General features: G+C 36.6%; 2 protein-coding genes across 2 annotated transcripts in view; both read right to left on the bottom strand.

Annotated features, from left to right (window-relative positions):
• WASL (WASP like actin nucleation promoting factor) overlaps positions 1-17,276 on the bottom strand; it is a 69,332-nt gene extending 52,056 nt beyond the window's left edge. The window contains exon 1 of the mRNA XM_031674200.2: positions 16,333-17,276. Coding sequence (XP_031530060.1) covers positions 16,333-16,449 — 117 coding nt within the window. The 5' untranslated portion in view covers positions 16,450-17,276. The remainder of the gene's footprint in view (positions 1-16,332) is intronic.
• Positions 1-24,892, bottom strand: part of NDUFA5 (NADH:ubiquinone oxidoreductase subunit A5) — a 205,417-nt gene that overhangs the window by 156,316 nt on the left and 24,209 nt on the right. The window lies entirely within an intron of this gene.

The raw sequence follows: 24,892 nt of genomic DNA, 5'->3' as shown, positions 1-24,892 counted from the left end.
AAACAAACAATTCAGTGGAATAGAAGACAGCCCAGAAGCAGAGCCACACCAAGACACGCAATTGATCTTTGACAAAGAAGCAAAGACAATACAATGGAGAAAGGATAGGCTTTCTGCAATATGGACATCCACATGCCTCCTCGTCAAAATCAATCTAGGTACCAATCACAGATATCTCACAAATATTAACTCAAAATTGATCATAGATTTAAATGTCAAATGCAAAGCTATAAAACTTCTAAAAGATAACAAAGGAGAAAATATTCATGACTGTGAGTTTGATGATGACTTTGTAGAAACAACAGCAAAAGCACAACCTATGAAAGAGAAAACTGATAAACTGAACTTCATTAAAATTAAGAACTTCTGCTCTGCAAAAGACACTGATAAAAGAATGAAAAGACACACTATGAGTGAAAATATATGCAAAACACAAAACATACATGATATAGGATATATATCCAAAACAAAGAACTCTTGCAACTCAATAATAAGAAACAAACAACCCAACTAAAACTTGGGCAAAGAATGTGAACAGACATGTCACCAAAGAAGATACACAGATGACAAATAAGCAAACAAAAAGATACCCAACATCATATAGCACTAGGAATTGCTAACTAAAACAATGAGATATGAGTATAAATCTATCAGAATAACTAAAACCCAAAATACTAGTAACATCAAATCCTGTAAGAAAGTGCAACAGAAGGAACTCTCATTTATTCCTAGTAGGAATACAAAACACTATAGCCACTTTGGAAGACACTTTGTCAGGTTCTTACAAAGCTAAATACATGTTTCCCATATGATGCAGCGATCATGCTCCTGGATATTTACCCAAATCAACTAAAAACTTACATCCAAACAAAAAACACACATGAACGTTTATAGAGCTTTACTTAAAACTGCCCAAAATTGAAGCAATTAAGATTTTCTTAAATAGGTGAATGGATAAACTGTGGTACATCCATGCTGGAATGAAATATTATTCACCAATAAAAAGTAATAAGCTATCAAGCCACAAAAAGGCATGGATGAATTTAAAGTGCATATTGCTGAGTGAAAGAAACCAGTCTGTAAACACTACATACCACACTACTCCAACTATATGACATTCTGGAAAAGGAAAAACTATAAAGAAAGTAAAAAAAAAAAAAAATATATATATATATATATATAGACCCTGGGATTTCAACAGGAGGGAGAAGGGATAAACAGGTGGAGCACAGGGTATTTTTAGGGCAGTAAAACTATTCTGTGTGATATTGTGATGTGGTGGATACATGAAACGCATTTGTGAAAACTAAAACCTACAGATATGTAGAGGCAAACCTAGTATGAACCATGGACTCTGGTTAATAATAATGCATCACTACTGGTTTATCAATTTTAACAAATGTATCACACGAAAGCAAGATGTTCATAATAGGGGAAACTGGGAGTGGAGAGAGGGGACAGGGTATATGTAAACCCTCTGTACTTCCCACACGATTTCTGTAAATCTACAACTGTTGAAAAAATACATTCTATTAAAAAAAAAATCCAAGCTAGCTAGCTATTTTAGAAAGCAGTTCTTCAAGCATAAATTTGGACCACAACCAAGAATAATCAGATAATTGAGGAAACAGCAGCAGAGAGGAACTACGTGATTATTAATTGAAATTTTTTTCAATGATGAGAACTTTAAAAAATTAATGAGTATCTTCATATATATTTGATTACTTATGATTGCAAAAGGGGCAGGTTGCTCTTAAAGTATAGCAATTAGCAATTGTAGAAAACTTTGACGGAAAATAAAAAGTAACACCTTATCACTAGAAATTCAGAGATAAATTTCACAATCTCTAGTATCCATTCAAAAATTACCAAGCAGGTAAAAAAGCAGAAAAATGTAATCCATAGTAAAGATAAGAATAAATCATGAGTAACTGATACAGATGATAGAATTAGTAGACAAGGACATTAAAACAGTTACCATAGCTGTATTCTATCCATTGAGCTAGAGCAAAGATACAATATGTTAAGTAGCAACACAGAATACATTTTTAATCCAAATTAAACCCGTAGTGATGAAAACTACATCTGAGATGAAAAATCAATGTCTAGGTGGTATTAATGGCAGATTAGACATTGTAGACAAAAGATTAGTGACCTTAAAGACATAGCAATGGCTACTATCTAAAAGAAACAGTGAGAGAATGAAACGGAAGGAAAAAAATGAGCTGCCCAGCAGCAAGGCGTCCAGCTCTTTTGAAGTCCAGCTTTTGGGGGGAGGGGGCAGTATATTTGGAAAAAAAAGTCTGAAAAATTTCCAAACTTGACATAAACTTTTCATAAACCCACAGATCCAAGAAGCATAAGAAATTCCAACACAAGGAATAATAAAACTATACCAAAGCACATCATAATCAGAGTCCTTCAAACCAGTAACAAAGAGAAAAATCTTAAAAGCAGAGAAAAAAGACATACTGTACAGAAGATTAAAGAAAAGGACCATAGCAGATTTCCTGTCTGCAATAACTGCAAACAAGAAGATACCTGGAGCAGCATCTTTACAGAAAGAAGAAAAAAGACTATCAAAGTAAAATTATATATCCAGAGAAAATCTTTCAAGATTCAGGGCAAAATATAGACTTTTTCAGAGATATAAAGCTGAAAGAATTTATCAGTAGCAGATCTATACTACAAGAGATGTTCATGAAAAAAGAAAAAAGAAAAAATACTCTGGCTGAAGAAAACTGATAGCAGAGAGAAGTCTGGATCCAGACAAAGGAATCAAGGGCACCAGAAATGATAACCAGGTGGGTTATTTTCTTATTTTCAAATCTCCTTAAAAGATATCTGAATCATTAGAGCAAAATATCAATGTATCATGGTGTTTATAACATATGTAGAAGGTAAAATGTATGGCAACAATATAGCATAATGGCCTGTACTAATGCAATGTAAAGAAAGACAGAAAAAAGAGGAAAAAAGGAACAAAGAACACGTGAGGCAAACAGAAAATAAGTAGCAAGATGGTAGATTTAAACCCAATCACATCAATAATCATATTAAATGTAAATGGCCTAAACATCCAAATTAAAAAGTAAATACTGTCAGACAGGGCTTAAAAAGCAAGACCTAACTATGTGCTACCTATATGAAACCCAGTTTAAGTATAAAGACACAAAGAGATTCAAAGTAAAAGAATGCAAAAAAGATTATAGTATCAATCAAAAGAAAACTTTAGTCACCATATTAACAACAAACTTGATTTCAGAGCAAAGTACACCAGAGACAAAGGGAGTCATTTCATGATAATGGTCAATTATTCAAGAGGACGTAACTTATATATGTTTATGTACCTGACAAATATGTTCAAAGCAAAGTAAACTGAAAGACTGCATGGAGAAACAAATTCATAATTATAGTGGAAGAATTCTACCCCTTTCTCTCAAAAATTGGTAGAGCAAGTAGACAGAAAATCAGTAAGGATAAAGAAGACTTAAACTACACTACTGACTTATTTGATACAGTACATTTGCTAAACATTCAACCCAACAACAGTGGAATACACATTATTTTCAAGTGCATGTGGAACATCAATTTAGGCCATATTCTGCTTAATTCTGCTTAAGTGGGTAAGGGTATAAAGTAAACAAGACTAGCCATGAGTTGATACCCACATATTTTCAATACAATGGAATTAAAGTAAAAATTAATAACAGGAAGACATCTGGAATATCCCTAAATCTTTGGAAACTACATTTCATACTTCTAGAAAACATGTGGGTCAAAGAAATGAAAAGAAAAGTTAGACAGTAATTTAAATTAAATTAAAATTAAAATACAACATACTCAGTATGTGGCATGCCACTAAAGCAATATTTAGGAGGAAATGTATAGCACTAAATATCTATGTTAGAAAAAGAAAAAGGTCTCAAATGAACTACTGAGTAGTAATCACTTAAAGAAAAAAAAAACTAAAAAAAAGAAAAGCAAATAAACCAAATGTAAGCAAAAGGAAATAATAGATACCAGAATAGAAATCAATAAAATAGAAAATAAGAAAAATAATAATCTGTTAAGCTAAAACTTAAGAAAAATCAATACAATTAATAAACCTCCAACCAGGCTAATTAGGAAAGAAAATCATATGATGCCTGATATTTACTTAAAAGTAATACAGAAAAGAGAAAAGTGGGTTAATTCTTGGGATTAACATACACACACTAGTATATGTAAGACAGATAAACAACAAAGACCTACTGTATAGCACAGGAACTATATTCAATATCTTGTGACAACCTATAATGGAAAAGAATTGAAAAAGAATGGAATATAAATACATATATATGTGTGTATATATATGTAAAACTGAATCACTTTGCTGTACACCTGAAACTAACACAACACTGTAAATTAACTATACTTCAATTTTTAAAAAATGGTTAAAAAAATAACACAGAAAAGGAAAAAGTGGGTAAGAATATAAAGTAAACAAGACTGGCCATGAGTTGATACCCACACTGATGAAGGACTTAAAACTAATCGAAAGTATCATCATTATAAAGCTACACTAATTAAAAATTCTGTATACTGGCAAAGAAATTTAAAAAAAGAGAAGGCAGAAACTGATCTAAGTACATCTGGTAATTTGGTAAATTATAAAGGTAGTATTTCAAATAGGTAGGAGAAAATTAATTGCTTAATAAATGGCATCAAGACAACTAGCCATTTGTAAAAATATTAACACTGGATTTCTACTACCCTTGTTTTCAAAAGTCACTTCCAGAAAGATTAAAGACAATATGTACAAAATAAAACCATAAAAGTTCTAGGAAAATGTGAGTAAATACTTTTGCAGTTCTGAGCTAGAAAAGCATTAAATAAAAACTTGAAAGATTACATTTAACTACACAAAAATTTAAAACCTATGTAATGACCAAAAACATCAAAAATACTTCTGTCAAAAAATAAAATGCTGGAATGCTAAAAAAAAAACCCATAATCTATAATTACTGTTCCTAGAGAGTTTAAATCACTAAGAAAAAAAAACAAATAACCCAATAGAAAAACAGTTTAAAGACAAGAATAAGGCAATCACAGAAGAAATATACATGACCAATAGACATGAAAAGATATTTAACCTCATTAAAAACTATAACTCAAACAATGAGATTTTTTTTGACCAGTGAAACTGTCAAAAGCAAAAAAGATTTTTAAATCCCAGTGTTGATATGAACATACAGAGCTTGATTACAAACGTTTTGGAAGACAATTCAGCAGTCTCTAGTATTTTTTAAATTCAGAGTTTGGAAATAACTGTTTTGGAACACAATTCAGGAAGTATCTACTACTATTTTTCAATGCTCATGCTCTCTGACTTCACTTCTTAGAATTTATTCTATAGAAATACCTGTAAAGGATACAAAGAAATAATTATTTGAATGTTCGTTACAGAACTTCTTCTAAAAGCAAAAACTTGAAGGTAAAAATACCTATTGTAAGGGGTTGAATTGTGTCTCCCTAAAAAAACACACTGAAGTCCTAACGCATGTATCTGTGAATGCAACCATATATCAAAAGAGATTTTTTGCAGATGTAAGTTACGATGCGATATTAGGGTTGACGCTAATCCAATGACTAGTGTCCTTATACAAAAAGAACACAGAGAAACAGACAAAGAAAGAACACTCCTTGATTACATAGGTAGAGATTGGAATGATGAATCTATAAGACAAAGAATATCAAGAACGGTCAGTAAAGGGCCAGAGTGGCATGGGACAGATTCTCTTTCAGTGCCTCCACAAGGAACCAACCCTGCCAACACCTTGATTTTGGACTTCTAGCCTCTAAAAATATGAGAGAATAAATTTGTTTTTAAAGCCACACAATCTGTGGTACTTTGTTAAGCTGGCCATAAAAAGCTAATAGAGTTACAAAGAAATTCATAAACTATAGGATTCAGTAGTGAAAAGTATGCAACAGATAATAAATGGACATGACAATATGTGAAAGATATAAAATACAAGTGAACAACTTGCAGAACAACATGTGTAATACCATCTTCCTGGTAATTTAAAGACACTATCTTTCTCGCCCTTTAACTCCTCACTGAAATCCATCCTTTTCAAATGCTGGCCAACTCAAATATGGGCTAGACTGCCTCCCTCTGTAATTTTGATGTGCACGGACACCTTCATAGATCTAAGTCCATTCCTAAGGCCTCAATAATCAACACTATGCAAAGGATTCCAAAAGCTCTAATCCTACAATCTTTATTATCTAGCCATTTTCATAACATGGTTCTGCTGTCATCTTGAATTCACAGAGCCAATGAAATATTGCCTTTTTTTCTTCACAAAGTTTCTAGAATATAGCCTTGGAATGGCAACGAGCTTCATCTACTTTGAACTTGGACTGATCGATAGTGGCTGCCAGGAAGGATATGCTGAGTATTCAGAAACCACATCACAACAAAGTAGGAAAAAATGCTGTGAGTGACAGGTGGTATCTGCCATGAGAACAGAGTCGAAGGATTCACTATCCTTCATAATTCTTTTCCTGTTCCAGATGCTTCTACAATTCAGGTTCCTTAGCCGGGCCAGGTCTGCTGAGATAATGAATACGATAGTGTTTAGTAAACTTCAAAGTTTTCACTCACAGTATTCTAATTATGAATAATAATTTCCAGTTTTCCCCATTTTTAGATCCTTCCTATCTCAAACGTTTTTGAATCAACATCTTTGTGACTTCTCCCTATTTAGGAACTAAAGCTCAGCTCCTAGGTCCGACGTTCAAGGTCTTCCAAAATCTGTCCTTAATTTATCCTTCAAATTTATCACTCACTATCTCTTCAAGCAAATACCATTCTCAATTCTAGTCAAGCCAGTCTATTCAGTATTTCCAAACACTTCATACAAATCTTCTACTCCAAACTTGCTCACACATTTCCCTACACTTGAAATGAGCTGCTTCCTTGCTCTGACATACATTCTAGAGGCCATTTAAGGTCCTCATGCTCAAGCCCCACAAAGATTTACTGAATCCCACAGTGATAAACCTATCTCCCCTATTATTCAAATCCTTACTATATGCTGGCTTATAAAATGTATCTTTTTGTGCATAATTTTTATCTTCCCTGGCTACTTAGTAAACAATTGAGGGGTAAGGACTAGATCTTCCTTACCCCTTCCATGTATTCCAAAATTCTGGGAAGGTATTATGTGCTCAGTAAGTCCTCAATTCTTGACCATGATGATATTTTATTACTAAAAATAGAAGAAGTCATTTGATTAGCTTCATGCATTGCATACAAATCAAACAGTTCCTTTACTGAAAATCTCTTAGGTGTTTAAGTACCCTCCAATATTTTTCTGGCAAAAAAAGTATTCACCATACTGGAATATTTCACTTAATTTTTGTTTGTTTGTTTTGGAACCAAAAATAAACAACTTCACCTCTATCTTAATACTTAAAAACACTAACTAGTTTTACTTTCCCCAAATCTAATATAAAAGTTTAACTTTAAAATGAAACTTAAAAACATTTCATTGTCCTAAAGCTACTGTTTATCTGTTGATGATATTTCGATCTCCTTATATCATTTTTAACAGCATTTTATATTCCTAGATGTCTTTTGCATTTTCTTTTTTTCAATTCATCTGGTCTTTAATGAGTACCCCTCTTATAGAGACAGATTTCTATAGTAATCTTCATATCAGGTAAAAAGTAAGTTCAAAAACAAAATCACCATGGCAGAAGAACCAAGGAGCTAAGGATATTAAGGAACAATTAGAGTAAACTAACAATCATAGTAATTTAAATATGAAGTTACTACAGATCTTTCTTTTGATTCTGTTTTCTAAAGGGAGCTTTTCTAGATTTGCACCTTCAACATTACTCTAAACCAGTTATTTGGTCTCTTTAAAAAGGGGCCATAATTTCTCTATAACACATTAACTCCAAAGTGAAGCTGATGTTTTCTAATCAATTTCACTCTCCTATAAATTAGTAAACAATACTTAATACTTAAAAAATACTAGGCTGTTCAGTCATACACCAACAAGAATTTTATCTACAGTTAAAAATTACATATATATTACTCTGAACAAGAATGTACAAACTTGTTTCATTTCTAGAATCTTTACAGCAAAAGTGAACTCTATTAATAATGCTAGGTTCTCATCTATTGGATCAAAGCTATGACTCCTAGAAAGAGTAATTTATAATGAAGCTGAACTCTTTTAAACCTCAACTTTTCCCACAGCCAAAATAACACTCAACAGTGAAAAGCTGAAAGCCTTCCCACTACAGTGGAACAAGACAAGGATGCCCACTCTCACCACTTTTATTTAACATAGTATTGGAAATCCTAGCCACAGCACTCAGATAAGAAAAAGAAATAAAAGGAATCCAAATTGGAAGAGAAGAGGTAAAATTGTCACTATATGCAGATGACATGATATTGTATACAGAAAACTCTAAAGGGGCCATACAAAAACTACTGGAGCTGATAAAATAATTTGGCAAGGTAGCAGGAAACAAGATTAACATACAGAAATCAATTGCATTTCTTTACACTAACGAAATAACAGAAAAGGAAAGTTAAAAAAAATCTCTTTTAAAATCACATTAAAAAAAGAAAACATAGGAATAAACCTGACCAAGGAATATACAGAGAATTATAAAACATTGATTAAGGAAATTTAGGATGATTTAAAGAAACAGAAAGAGATCCCATGCTCTTAGATTGGAAGAATTAATATTGTTAAAACAGCCATACTACTCAAAGCAATCTACAGACTTAATATGATCTCTATCAAATTACTCATGACGTTTCTTTACAAAACAAATAATCTTAAAATTTATATGGAATCACAAAAGACCCAGAATTGCCAAAGCAATACTGAAGAAAAAGAACAAAGCTGGAGGAATAACCCTCCCAGACCTGACAATACTACAGAGCAACAGTAATTAACACAGCATGGTACTGGCACAAAAACAGGCAGATGGATCAATGGAACAGAGAGAGCCCAGAAATAAACCCAGACTTGGGGTTAATTAATCTTTGACAAAGGAGGCAAGAATCTACAACGGAGAAAAGACAGTCTCTTCAGCAAATGATGCTGGACAAACTGGACAGCTGCATGTAAATCAATGAAATTAGAACACTCCCTCACACCAGACAAAAAATAAACTCAAAATGGCTTAAAATGCAAACATAAAGCAAGACACCATAAGCCTCCTAGAAGAAAACATAGGCAAAACATTTCCTGACATAAACATTAGCTATGTTCTCCTAGGGCAGTCTGCTCAGGCAATAGAAATTAAGCAAAAATAAACAAATGGAGCCCAATTAAACTTATAAGCTTTCACACAGCAAAGGAAACCATAAACAAAATGAAGACAACCTACAAAATGGGAGAAAATATTTGTAAATGATGCAACAGACAAGGGCTTAATTTCCAGAATATACGAACAGCTCATACAACTTAATAACAAAAAAAGAAACAACCCCATCCAAAAATGGGCAGAAGACCGAAACAAGCAATTCTCCAATGAGGATATACAAACAGCCCATTGGCACATGAAAAAAATGCTCAAAATTGCTAATTATCAGAGAAATGTATATAAAAACTACAATGAGGTATCACCCCATACCAGTCAGAATGGCCATCATTCAAAAGTCCATAAACGATAAATGCTAGAGAGGGTGTGGAGGTTGGTGGGAATGTAGTTTGGTGCAGCCATTATGGAAAACAGTATGGAGATTCCTCAAAAGACTAAAAATAGACTTGCCATATGACCCAGCAATCCCACTTCTGGGCATAGATCCAGAAGGAACCCTAATTCAAAGACACCTGCACTCCAATGTTCACAGCAGCACTACTTACAATAGCCAAGACATGGAAACAACCTAAATGTCCACTGAAAGATGACTATGATAAAGAAGCTGTGGTATATTTATACAGTGGAATACTACTTAGCCATAAAAAGAATAAATTAATGCCATTTGCAGCAACATGGATGGACCCGGAGATTGTCATTCTAAATGAAGTACGCCAGAAAGAGAAAGAAAAATATCATATGATATCACTCATATATGGAATCTAAAAAAAAAGACACAAATGAACTTATTTACAAGACAGGAAGACTCACAGACGTAGAAAACAAACTTATGGTTACCAGGGGAGGAAGGTGGGAAGGGATAAATTGGGAGTTCAAGATTTGTAGATACTAATTACTATATATAAAACAGATAAACAACAACTTCCTACTATATAGCATAGGGAACAATGTCCAATATCTTACAGCAACCTATAATGGAAAATATGGAAACAAATACATGCATGTATATGTATGACTAAAACATTATGCTGTATACCAGAAAGTGATACAACATTGTAAACTGACTATACTTCAATTAAATAAATAAATAAACCTCATATTTAATCACTCTAAAATAACCAAGTCAGTTCACTGTAACTATTGAGTCTAACACTTAAAACTAAAAACTTAAAAAAACTTTTTTTTAACATTAGACAATAAGCAATAAAAGGTAACACCCAGCTATCATAACGCTAATACAATTTCATATGAGAAACAAGGTTCTAGATGGAATTAACAAAAAAAAACTCTTAAAAATAATGCCATCTTAATTAAAAGGCATACTTCTAACAAGCCAAAAATTCCTTGTAATTATAAGAAATAATTAATAACAATAATTCAAAGTTAGTTAAGAGCTGATTATACTACTACTACTACCTTTTAATTCTGTTCACTCTGGTCTTTTTAAAGTAAAATGTCTATTAAATTGTAATGCTAAGAAAAAGGTGAGTTAGAAATGGAAATCCACAATGAAATGATTTGAGATTATCTACCTCGCACTTAGATGTATACTATATTTGTCTCCATCGTGCAATACACGCATGTGCCAAGGTTAACAGACGGGCTGTTCTTTCCCTGCTAGAGTCCCTGGCAACTAGAATATTTAGAGTGGTAGAACATTAAAGGTGGAAAGACTGTGGTGTTATCTGTCCAACCACTCATTTTCAGAGCAGGAAAGTGAGGTTCATGAAGGCAGAGATTCTTGCTCACATTCATGACTAATTGGTGGCAGACCATGGACTAAAACCCAGGAACTCCTAACGCTTATACCAGGATCCCTGTTTTCCTCTTCAGTCAGCAGCCAGAGGGGCTAATAAGGCTGCTCAGAAACTCTGCAGAGATCTGTTTCGGCTGCTGCTTAACTCTTAATTTATATATTTATAATTTACTGTCTTTAGAACAAAATGTTAGAATTAATTTACCTAAACCAAAACAAATATAATATAGAATTCAAGATTTTACTTTAAAAACCTCCCTGCCAGTAACAGGAAATCTAAACTAAGTAACAAATAGTATTGACAACATTCCTTCGCATGCTTCTCCAAAGTCCCAGAACACTTTATAAGTGGCAGCTAAGTGCTTTACACACATTATTGCATTATTCTCTGAAATCCTTGACTAAGCCCATTTTACAAATCTAGACATTAAGGCTCATATCTGTTAAGAAGTTTGCCTATATTACAGCGCTAAGAATAACAAGAAATACATAACCCAGGTCTGCTGGATTCTTCTAAATCTCCTCTTGTGTCCGCCCTGTATGACCCACACTTTTGTACTCACCTTTTTCCTCTATAATAGAGAAGGCTGACTACCTATCTTTGCACATTGCAAATCCCATGAATTTTAACCTTTTTTCTCTTTCCATATTACTCAAGGTGAAATACATTCTCAGCCCCAACTTCCCAGTAGTACTGCCCTAACTTAGGCCTTCATCAAGACAGTGATCCTCTCAAGACACCTCTCCCTCTAAACTTATTTAAGAATTTAGAACAGAAACAAAATAACCATTGGACAGCTACTACTACCACCTATATTAGTTCAGCAGCAGAATTAAACCACTTTGTTTTCGTAATTAGTGGAGATTTTAACAATCTGATCAAGCAATGAGAAATGCTGAGTGAATTCCTAGGGAACAAACAAATTATCTATTATAATTATGCAATCAGGAAGTATTCAGTGATCTGTATGCTAGATGTTATATGTTATAAAAATTATAGAAGACTATGCAGGCATAAGGTCTAATCTCCCAAAATTATATATAAGGTGAGAAAATAAACAAAAAACTACAGGATATAAGCAAGTTAAAATAAGTGCTGAGGAACTGAAGGAAATAAAAATTAAAGTCAGTCAATAAAAATGGCTTCTTATATATCACTAAATCTTGAAACAAACCAGGTGAGTATGGCAGGGAACGGTAACAGTCAACATTACTAACCCCAAGCCATCTGGACCAGAGATGAGTGTAAAGTGCTAGTATAAGGTTTTATTTTTTCCAATCCTTAACTTCTTGCTTATTCAGAAATAGATACATTTAACTTTTCTTGCAAGACGAATATACTCTTTATAGAAAATAGGTTAAGTCACACTACATGAAAGGCAACAGAACTAACTACAAAACAAGACCTAATAATCTCATTTTAACCATTCTTTATTGTTCTAAGAAAATACTACCAGCTAATGAATTGCATCAGAACTATTTACTTTACATAAAAGTATATAACATATATTTATATATTACCTATAACTTTGCATGAAACCTCAACTTTCACCAGATCGATTTTTAAAAACTGGCAAAACTACAGATTTACTGCAGATTCACTTCCTCCATGAAACTAATCACCAACCTAGAGTCTCAATTACATCTGGGCATATTTCCATCTAGTGACACATGTACGTTTCTGCATACTTTTTCTGCTGATGCTTTCATACCTGCCTTTTCCCCAATTCCCTTCCCTCATGCTCTGTATCTAAGGGGGATGAAATCCTACTGGAATCTTTTTGTCCTTGATTCTACCAGCACTGCCTTAATTCAGACCCTCATCATATTTCATATGGACCGCTGTGGATATAATCTCCTTTTCCTCCACTCTCACAACTCTCAGTCCACCCTCTATAGTGCCTGCACCTTTCTCCCTAACTTCCTAAAAGTCAAATCTGATCATGTGGTACCCTACCAACTAGGGCAATACTTTCTCAGCTGCATCTTTCTCTTACATTTATGAAATATACATTGATATTTTAATGGGTTAAGGAAATGCTGTACTATCAGAGCTTGTTTTAACTTAACTAAACCTTAACTGACAAAATATGAACCAAATATTGAGGAAAAACCTACTAATGTTGCCAATATGCTTCAGGATTACCCTCTTAGAAAACAGTGGATTTCAGCAGTGGTTTTCAAACTGTGATATATGTTAGAGCCTTCTACTGGCTAAAAACAGAAACACCCAAGTTCCACCTCACCCACTGAATTTGAATACTATCTAGCCACAGCCTAGACATATGTATTTGTAACAATCTCCCTAATGCCTCCAATGCAATACCCTAACAGAAATCCTCCCTGCTCCACAACATAGGTCCGCTGACTTCCCAAGCTGTTTGCCACCTCTCATCAACCTGGGGAGTACAGTCGGCCCTCCGAATCTCTGGACACAGAGGGCTGACCACAAGGGACTTGAGCATCCGAGGATGACTATCCCTATTAATCTTAAATATTCAGGTATCACCCATTCCAAAAAGCTTTTACTCATCCTCTCTTTTGATCTCCTAAACCTTTATAAAACTAACACCATCCATATATTTACATATAGTCCTTCTAATCCAGCCAGCCACCCCATGAGACAGAAACCCTATTTTAGAAATGAGAAAACCAATTCTAAAACAGGGGGCTTAAGAAACTTGTCCAAAGTGACCATATGAGTTTGATCCCCAGTCTACTGATCACAAAGCCAAGATACTTTCCATTGTGACATGCAGCCTCTCACACATCACTCTGAAATATTGACTTACTCATCAATTTACACATTTGTTTCCACTTTTAGACACAGTAAGCTCCCTGAGAGCAGGCATCAACCCTGATTTTGACCTCAACATTTAGTTACTTGAGTTTTTGTTGAGTGAAAGAAGGAATGAAACTCCTTTAGGGCTGGGACTATAATGACTCTTGTTTCTTGAATTCTTAGACAGAACTCTGAATACACTCTTGCTTAACAAATTTGTTCTGACCTGTAAATCTTACTGTTTGATTTTTTTTTAATGAGAGAATGTGTTTCAGCACTGTACAAAAACAGAAACAAAAAACTGCATCGTCAGCAAAGGGGAAAAAAAAAGATTGTTCCAGAAAATTAAAATATCATTCTGTACTCTCTAATATTTGGAGATGTCAAATATTAAAGTTAATCATTGCAACAATTTCTTACCAGAAGAGCAGGTAACTCTAACAGTGTGGTTCTAAATGACAGAAATTCAAAAGGTTGATTAATAATGGATGACATAAAGAAATTAAGCACTGAATACTGACAGCTTATTTGGCAATCCACCTATATTAACCAGTAAGAAACACTATTTTGCTCTATCACTGTATTCTTTCACATGTCATTTTTTTGAAACCAGTAAACATTACAGGTAAGCATAGAGCAGTCAGTCAGTATACTTGTGAGTAAATGTCATGTCCTTCCTATTTGAAGTTAATGTGTCTGGTATGCAACACATAGTACAACTACTTCTTTTCTGACACAGATTACAAAGTGAAGTAATAAGCAGATAATGTCATTTTCAAAGAGCTGGAGATTTTCCTAAATTGAAAATATGCAAAAATTAGCGCTGCTTTAAGAATCTTACAGTTTAATTATATCCCAAATTTATATATTTTTGAAAAAAAGAAGTGATTACTCCTTTAACACCACTTTTAGAAATAAATCAGTAAGAAGAAAGAACAAAAACTTTCCCAGAACAATACGATGTAGTGAAAAGCACAAGAGACTAGGCATCAGGAGTCCTGGTTTTCTAGTTCTGGTTACATGACTAAATTGTTGTGTGACTTAGGGCTCACTGGCTCAGTCTGCTCATTTGTTTAAAGTGTGTGTAGGAGAGGAGGCTTGACTGTCTTTACAACTGTCTCCCCAAATTCTGACTTTTAGCCCGCTTCATTTTATTCTTCTAATTAGGTCTAACTTCTGAAATCAAACACATCTGAATTGCATAGAATGATTCAATCTCCAACTGGATGGCACAGGATACAAAGGGTAACTATAAAGTTAACAATTAATCTGGTAACTTCCCAGAAACTGTCTAATCCTAACTTCTTAAACAGGCAAGTGCAGCCTGATTTGACACATTTAACACTAAGAGAAGCCGTAAAAGGTACAGCTCTGGTGACGTTTCCCTCAGGGTTCCTGGGTTCCAGTGGCACATACTCTGCAGGTGCTCGCCAGTAAAGACGGGAGAAAGGGACCCCAACAGCATTTCAACAAACTCAACCACAGTTCAACCCAGCCACCAGAGTAAGATGCAGCCTAACAAGGCCTACACCACAGAGCAGAACCTCCCCACCCCCAGAAGTGCCAACAGCCAATGTAATGAATGCTTCCGTCAATAACACACACTCCCCTTCCCACAGCAGAACTGCTCGATCCCAACCGGCCATCTGGGGTTGGAACAGGCCGCACAGCACTAACCTAAGAACCCTTCTCAGGCCCTCAAAGGTCAAGAACTGCTGGAGACTGCGGTTCCCCTGCGCTTGGTTGTGGGAGAGCAGCATATCCTCCTCCCACCAACGCAAAACACGGAACAAAACAAAAAACGGTGGAGAGGAGAGAGAAACCAGGCCTGGGCGAGACTGCTGGAAGAATAAACCTTGTTTCTCTGCAGTGGGGAACAGCAGCATTTCCTGCCCTCGTTCCGAACCAATGCACTCGACTTCATTCCCTCCCGAGATCCTCAAGGGGGATTAAAAACCACTTTATGGTCCCCTTCATTCATATCTGGGCTTCCGTCCCCGACCTACCCACTCCTGAGACCTCTAGCATTGTGATGGAAGGTCCTCCCAAATGAGGCCGTAGGAGGAGAAGTGAGGGCCAGTACAGGGCCCCGGTTACCAACATCAGGCAGCCCTGCAAGAAGATACCCCTGTGGCCTGAGAGTAAAGTTTGAACCAGCAGCAAGGGCACGGACGCGGGCCTGGTGGAGCAGAGATCCAGGGCAGGCCCGCGGAGGTGACACTTCCCTGCTTCCCGGCCAGGTCCGGGAAGCGGCGTCCGGCCGGCCCGCACTGCCCGCACCCAGGAAGCCCCGCCAGAGGGTCGACGCGGAGCCGGGGGCCGGCGGGAGGCCTGGCCGGCAGCCCGACCCTCCCCGCGCCGCTCCCGCCTTCTTCCCCACTCCCACTTTCCGGCCTTCAGGGCCCGGGCCCGTGAGCTAAGGTCGGGGGCGACGGCGCGGGTCCCGGCCACTGACCACACATTTCTTGCCGAGGAAGGTGAAGAGGGACTCGTTCTCCTGCGGGGTGAGCAGCAGGGACCCCACGTTGGTGACCCTCCGCGGCGGCGGCGGCTGCTGCTGGCCGGAGCTCATGATTTCGCCGGCGGGGTTGGGAGGCCAGGGCCGTCTCCTCCGGCGAGTGGGCGAGCGCTCGTTCCCCTTCTCGGTGACAGGGGCGGGAGGAGGGGAGTCAGAGGCGCAGCATCTCGCAGCTCCTCCGGCGCGGGGAGGAGGCCACGGGAAGGAGGAGCCGACGGCGGGTCGCGCTGAGGAAGGGAAGCGCCCAGCTCCCGCCGGGCCAGGCTCTGGCCGGATGGTCGTTGTCCTCGCACTCCGGCGATTGCGCTAAACTCCCAGCTCCTCCTCCTCCAACCCTCCTTCGGCGGCGGCGGCGGCGGCGGCGGCGGCCGCACAATCCAACATGGCAGCGGGGACGGGCGAGACCACAGGACGCAAGACGCGGGGGAGCGCGCCGGAAACACTGCGGGCCGGGCCCCGGGAGGAACCCCCACAACCCCACGCCGCGGCTGGCCTCGCCGCGCCGGCCCCAGGCCACGCCCCCTTCCGGCCGAGACGCGGGCTGCCGGGTCAGACGCGGGGCTTGGGGTCCGCGCGGGCTCCGGCCTCTAGGCGCGTTTCTCCGGGGCTCCGGCCGGGCGGCAGCGGCCTAGAGAGAGGAGGCGGCTGGCATCTTCTGCGGACGCACACCTTTGCAAAGCATCAGTGCAGACCCAGGTCCCTCTCCCCGGAATAGCTCTTATTTCTGGGGCGCCGCCGCCGGACACTGACACCGCTTGTCAAAAAGCTCTGGAATCTGAAGACGGAAAATGGGAGAAGCGACGCGCTCCCCTGTGCTCCTCGCCGGTTTCGTCAGAGCCGCAGGTGCCTGGGGTTTTCACACTTTGTCCTAACTTCAGCAGTGGGAGTGGAGAAACAGGCCTGTCCCAGTATGTTGAAAGAGATCTTGGTGATGGGTTTTACAAAAAACAAACGCACTTAGGAAAGGTTTCTACCGCCCGCTGGTGTGTCTCGCAGGATAAATGTATTTGTGATATTTAAATTCAGGCTCTTTTCTCTGAAGGGTCCTCTACACATTTTCCCCCGTTTTGTAAACTGGAACATATTCCATTTTTTACCTCCTCTCATCTTTTTTTTTCCTCTCAAACCCCAAAGACTTTGTTTTCTTTTTATCCAAAATGACTGTACCCATTTTGGGATGTCACCCAGGAAAATACATTATCTGATTTAATCCTTAGAAATTAATCTCGGGAATTTATTTTAATTCGCATACTTTAAAATATTGAAAATTTCCTAGGATAACCCCCTTTGTTCAATAAATTAAATACTAGACAACTGTCTTAAAACGAAGTTTTGGGATATGGGAATGATAAAATCCACTGCAGTGAATTATAGAATAAGCATCCGACATCTCTACTCTAAACAAATTAGCATTGATTTTGTAAACTTTACCATCATGTTTGCTTATTATTCAATTTCAGTAAGCAGAAAAGTTACCATGTATTAAACTTAAGACATCTATCCTATGCCAAATAGCATTTAGTAGAATTGATTTTAACATTTCTGAAAGCTTCCAGTACAAATCTTGGATGTACTAAACACAGATTGAAAAACCATTATCAATACACTTTGAAAATATTATAGAAATTTAAAATTAAAGCTTCCGTTAATGAAATTAGCTAAGCAGGAATACAGCTACAGAGGAGAATGAGATCATATGGTCCCAGGAGTCCTCACGTAAAATATGGATATTTCAGAGTTAAACTTGATTAATGTTGGGGGGAAAGTGATTAAAAAAATAAAAAGCAAGCAGACCTTTTATAACATAATTAAATTTAGAAAGGCAATAGTAGTAATATAAACCAAGAGTTGCCCCTGAATTACAGAACTAACAGTGTAAACTTAGAAGCTAAATCAGTTTTTCTTTTGTATCAAAAGTGAGGTTCCTATAAATTAAAACCACAGTGACAATGGAAAGCATTATAAATTCTTGAGAAGTAGAAATTAGAGCCTTAATATTTTCAAACCTGTAACAAAAGCATAGGCTCCAGGTAGACCTTCAGCTTTTGTTCTGCCGTTATAACCCTATGGACTTTGGACAAGTTGCTTTTCTGAGTTTGTTTCCTCATCCATAAAATGGAAATAATTTCTATTTAATAAAGGTGTAGTATAGACAAGAGATAATTAAACCTACTTCAAAGTTATAAAATTTACCAAGATAACATATGTAAAGTACCCTTTACAGAGTAGTTACTCAAATACTATTTGTCTGTCATTGACCGTCATTGTCTGTGGTCTGCTCTGACTTCCCTTAGCTAAGAGAATAAGCGTTGAGTTGAAATGAGTATTTTTACCTTTGTTCTGTCTAAGCCTACTACTTCAAAATCTGTCGTTCCTATTTAGAACTCTACATAATTCTCCAAATATATAGTGGTGACTTGCGGGCATAATTTCTTTGTTAGCAGAATTTCTAATGAGGTTATATATTAAGCCACATAGGCTGTATATATCCAAGTATGCTAAAATTATAAAACTATTAGAAACTATAAATCTAGAGACAGAATCATAGTTTATAATTAATAAAAACTAAAAGTTAGCAATTTTTGTACTAGAATGCCTACTTTTAAAACTTGTAGATCACCAAACCATTTTGAAGATAGAAGAGAGAGATGTAGAAAAGGACTGTGGGGAAAAAAAGCTAGAGGAGGACGGACAAATGGACAGTAGCTAGGAGTTGGAGAATCTGTGAGTTTCAATCCTTTCACAACCTTGTTAGCCTATTTATTGTTTTAATGACTTTTTTTTTCTTCCAGGAAATTTTAAATATTTTATCTTGTTCTAAATGCAATTTTCTATTTGCCCTTGTTCTTTTTTCTTTAGAACGAGGACAGAAAATTAAACCATCATAGACCTTTTTTCAAGCCCAAACCATTTCTTTAACTTTTCTGCAAAATTTTAAATATGATTTTGTCCACGAAATTGCAGTTTTAAGTTCTTATTTTTTTAACCTCTTTATTGTTACTTTTGCTTTTCTCTAGGGTTTTTCGAAGTCTTTGTTCTTAAAATGTGGAAAATGTAAGTATGAACATTGCATTGGAAATAGGACTTCCTTGCTCTTATGAGCATGTGAAAAGCAATATTTGGATTTCCCCTCCCCTTACCATTCATACAAGGATTCCATTTTTCCACGTTCATCCTGAGACCAAGCAGTACCAGCTGTATTTGTTTCAAAAGTTTTAGCAAGTCCCCTTCTTCCTTTTATTCTTGATAGCATATCCTCTATTTGGCAGAACACAAGACATCTTTCTCTCTGTTTTCTTTGGCAAGTTATTTTCTTATCTCAAATTCCTCTTACCCAGTTTGAGAGATTGGATTTGATCCAGGAAGTAAGAAGTATTCTATTTCCCTTCAACTAAGTATCTTGAAGTTTGCAAGCTAGGTTAAGAAAACTGTAGTGATTTTATTTTCCTATACATATAAAATGCATATGCTGTATTAAAATGTCTATGAATCTCATTAAGAATAAGGGAATTCTTGTTTAACTTTTCCTATTTGACTTCTCCTGACTCCATTAGAATCTATTCTAGGTCTTTTATTTTCTTCTTTCTTTGCTATGATCCTTTAAGGTAAAGTCCTCATTGTAACAGAGAATATTGGGGTAGCTCATTTATGGAAATGAGGGCATATTTTCAGATGCATTCCCTGTCGTTATCATTATACTTTGCCAGTTTCTCCTGTCCTGGTGCTTTGTTGATCGCTTTTCTTCTTTACAAATATCATTATTAATGTACTGTTACAAGTCCTCTGAAACACTCTGTTCCCCTTGCTAATGTTAATCATTTAAAATGTAGTGACACCCTTCATTATAGGGGAACGTAGAGGTAGCTGCACACAGGGGATCTACAGCATTCAGCAGCCATTGTAGCCGTAATTACTGGTACTGACATGCCACCTTCCCATGGCAGAACTGAGTTACAGAGACAGAACAGCAGCAAACCTGGATACTGCAGGGGTGATAAATGTTACTTACCCCATGCAACCTCCAAGTACCATGAGTTTAAAATGTTCATGCTGTAAAATATCTCTGCACATTTATGGAAATGTTGCATACAGCATTGTTTAAGAGAATTTGTCCTAGTCCTCAAGTTAAATGTTTTATTTTTCATCAACTAAAATTTGAAAAGGGAGCTGGCAAATGATTATCTCCTCCCTCTCCCTTTTAAGTTCATTCTGGTACAAGTCTCTCTGGAGCTTACTTCTTTAGAAATAGACAGCTTACTTATAAGCCATTCTGATTTCTTATTGATCTTAGTGGAAAATTGAATTCTTATATGCTAGTGAATTACCAGTGATAGTTATTACCATTATACAGCCACTGTCACTAGTCTCTAGGTACCTAATATATATATTTATTCAAGAAATGATTTGAAGACTTACATATGTTATAGTTCCCAGGATACTGCTTACTGATTTTTTTGCCACTGCTCTTTGAATTTAATGAATATTCAAGGACTCTCAGTTTAATTATTCCAGATGAGAGGGGGAAAACATTGGCTTCTTTATTACAGTATGCTCAAGGTCAGTCTACGTTTTGGATGAGTAGGCAATTTGGATACTTGTGATGATTTGAAGATGCCATGTGTCCCCGTTACCTCACTGAAAGTATTGGGGTGGAGGATATGGACTCTTCTACCATACAGCTTTTTTGTTGTTAAATTGATCAAGTTTGTTATTTCTATTTCAGTAATTTTTGTGTTCATTTTTATTACTCTTTTCTACTTCGGGTTTATCAGTTCATTTTCTATTTGAGTTGAAGTCTAAGTTTATTTTCTTTATTTTTTTAATCGAGATATAATTAACATATAACACTATATTAGTTTCAGATATACAACATAATTCAGTATCTGTACATATTGCAAAAATGCATATACCTTTTCTAAAATCAATTTTTAGTTTTATAAAAGTGAGACATTTACATGCTTTAAAACATGAAATCGTACTGCAAAGCTTAAAACAACAACAAAACCAGAAGCTCCATACTTCCTTCTCTATCCCCATTTGCTTTCCCAGCGTCATTCACTTTGAACTATTTCTTCTGATATCTACATGTGTATTTCTAAATAATATGCTGAGCTACTATTGATCAATTTAAAGCATTATATATTAACTTCCTATTATATATAGTGAGGATTTATCTCTCTTAAACTACTGCTCCACTATTTTTCCTCCCCCAGTATAGTCAAAACACAATTCGTGTTTCAGTCAGTATCACATAGAACATTGTGTGTTATCCTCTAATGAGTCAAGTATTGCACTATGATTATAGTATTTACACTCTTGTACTGCTTTAACTTTGTTAGATTCCACCCCCCTCAATGATAACCTCAAATTTTCTTCTGTTGAATTATTTTTCCCATGTCTTTAACAACTATAAAATCCCTCCCCATGCTATTTTCCACGTGCTCAAATGTATCATTAGATGTACTGGCATTGCTCTTTGTTTGTTTCTTTTTTTTTATCAGAGACCTCTCTCCCAGGGCTCTCCACCATCCTGTGTTAATCTAGACTATTGCCCTCTTGACTACACGGCTGTTGTCTGGGATTTCCCTTCACCTCTTTGCTGTGTTGGGCCCTCTGTTTCTTGGATCCTATGTTATCTATCTTGGATTATTCCCTTGTTTTGGTAGTATATATCCATTAGTGACTTCCCTAGAAAAATGTGTAGAAAGTTAAATTTTTGAGACCTTGCGCATCGGATAATGTCTTATTCTAATCTCACAAGTGGCTAATAGTTTAACAGGGTCTGGAATTTCAGATTGAAAATCAGTTTCTTTCAGAATTTGAAGGTGTTATTCCACTGTTTTCTAATTTTTAACATTGCTGTTGAAATACGATGGTGTTATTCTGATTCTAATCCTTTGTATATGACTTTTTATTATCTCTAGACATTTTTAGGATCTTATGTTTGCTCATGGAATTCTGAAATTTGATAGTGTACCATAGTGGGATCTTTTTACATTCATTGTACTGGGTATTTCAAAGACCCTTTCTACCTAAAAACTCATATCCTTTAGTACTGGAAAGTTTTCTTATGTTACTTCCTCACCATTTTCTCCACACAGTTCTTTCCTTCTCTTTCTGAATGTTAAACCTCCTGATTCATTATCTGTGCAACTATAAACTATACCCAAGCTTCACTCTCAAAACTGCTCCAGTGAACTCTCATCTGTTGTCATCCTTGGACACAAACACCATAAATCCACTGCTAAAGTTGGGAACTAGAAACTAAAATCCTTCTGGTTTTAGTCTATTTCTGCTGCCACCTTTGCCAGAATGGATTCATTGTGCCACCTACTTCTTTAGGTGCTTTGAGGTCACAGTTGCTCAGGGATTTAACTGTTTAGAAAAAAGTCACAAACCTGTGCCTTAGGTGCAAGAGAGCCTGAGATTTCAGGTTCAACTTTAGGGATCTACAGATTCGTAAGGTCAGAAATCCGAACATAGGAAGAGTATTTATACTCAGCAACTAGTTAATTCAATTGGGGAGAGGATGGCAAGAGACAGTAAGAGCTTTAAGACCCTAGAGGACTGGAGAGGAGGTCTTTTTAAAGACAAAGCGATGATATAGAATATAATCATAAATACTATTTGCCTTCCAATTTTGTAAGTGGTAGCAGTTGTATACTGCTATATATGCTATATATTGCATATATACATAAAAGAATTGTAAACCTTTGTCTCTTAAAAGTAAGCAGTCCTTTTTATTCCTTTTTTTTTTTTTTGTCTTTAATAAGATCTGGCAATGTCTTTCTTCCTCCACATTAACTAGGTTATTTGCCCTTGGGAAGTTGGTATTGGTTGAATGGATTGGTACTCTAGAGTTGTACACTTTGATGTCATTTATATATGAATAGCTGTCTAGCTGGTCCATTAAAGAAAGTTACACCATTTTAATATATCATAGTATGTCGTCAAAGCCAGTGTATGCAGATTTTCTATTTAGAAATTATTACTACTTTTTAAATGTTTGTCTCCTCCATTATTAGTCTCTCTGAGAGCTGGGAGCATGTCTTTTTCATCTTGATAAGTTCTTATTCTTAATATTGAACCTATACAATATTAAATGTATATTGCAAATCAAGTGATCACTTCTGATTCAAGGCACAATATATGAACATTTTCATAAGGTTCAAAGATAGTTAAATATGCTCTGAAATCAAGTGAAGAAAACGTATTGTCTCGCCCAGATTCTTCCACACAGTACCGAGCATGTGATATTCAGAGGGCGCTTGAAGAGCAAATACAATCTGCAGAAATCTGCACACAACCTAGTGGGAGCAGGGAGAGGGGTTGTGGCTAACAGCAGTGGGCAGTAGTAGTCTCCACCTTCAATGGCCAGCAAACTAATGCAAGTCCAGAGCATGAAGCAATTTTTTGTTTTTTTCTGAGCAGGTATAGGTATCCAAGGGTCCAGTCTGAGAGGAGACATTTGGGGTATGTTGTTAGGGATTTCTGGGAATAATCATTTTTAGCTTGATATGATTGCCAGAACACTGAATCAAGGCTTGACTTGGTCTGGACAAGCAGCTCTAGAGGCAAATACTGGAGGGAGAAAAAGAACCAGGACAAAATGCAGTAGAGTGGCCACCCACAGGGACTTTGAGAGATGGACCTGCTCAAAATGTGGTTCCCTTGTCCAGCAGCAGTAGCGTCACTTAGGAACTTGTTAGAAACGCAAATTCTCAGGCCCTACTTTGAATCAGAAACTAAATCAGAAATGCTGAGGGTAGGCCTCATCAGTCCATGTTTAAAAAAGCCTTCCTGGTGATTATGACGAACAGAGTTTCATGAGGACATCCAGAGGATTAAATTTACAACCACCTTCCTCCCACTCCCGCAGCAGGTAACATAGAGCATCGTATGTCAGACTGTACCTGAGTCCCATGCCTCTTCTGGGAGGGATTTATTCTTCTCAGTTTAAGGCCTAGATCGTGTAGAATCCATAGGCACAAAGTCTTCATTGTTCACATCTGGCAAAACAGCTGCTAGGGCAAACAGATTAGCTGTTCTAATCTGAGTTCTGATATTAACTAGCCACGTAATGTTAGCAAAGTTATTCAACTTCTGTATGCTTTCATTTACTGATTCATGAAATGAAAGGAATCAATTAAAGATTGCTAAAGTCTTTTTCAGCTTAAAATTATATAACCAATCCCATGTGTTTGGGACTTAAAAGACATCCAGCTTTTCAAAAAGTAATGGGTAAAAAGGCAGTGCATAAGAGAATATAAATAATATTTTTTTCATTATTATAAATACCCTTTTGGTGGTATGAAGTGAATATATAAGCCTTGTGATAAGCTTGCCTTTATTGGAAGAGGGAGTGGTAAGAACTACAATCCCCTAAACATAAAAATCCTACTTCTATGTACCTCAGTAGAAGGGAATGGGTAATTGGTGACTATGACTTCATGGAATTATTGTTCTAATATGTATTATTTCTATTCAAAACTAGATT

Source organism: Vicugna pacos, chromosome 7, assembly GCF_048564905.1.
Source record: "Vicugna pacos chromosome 7, VicPac4, whole genome shotgun sequence".
Taxonomy (NCBI): Eukaryota; Metazoa; Chordata; class Mammalia; order Artiodactyla; family Camelidae; genus Vicugna; species Vicugna pacos.
Note: the sequence above shows the minus strand (reverse complement) of the source record. Positions and strands in the feature narration are given on the sequence as shown.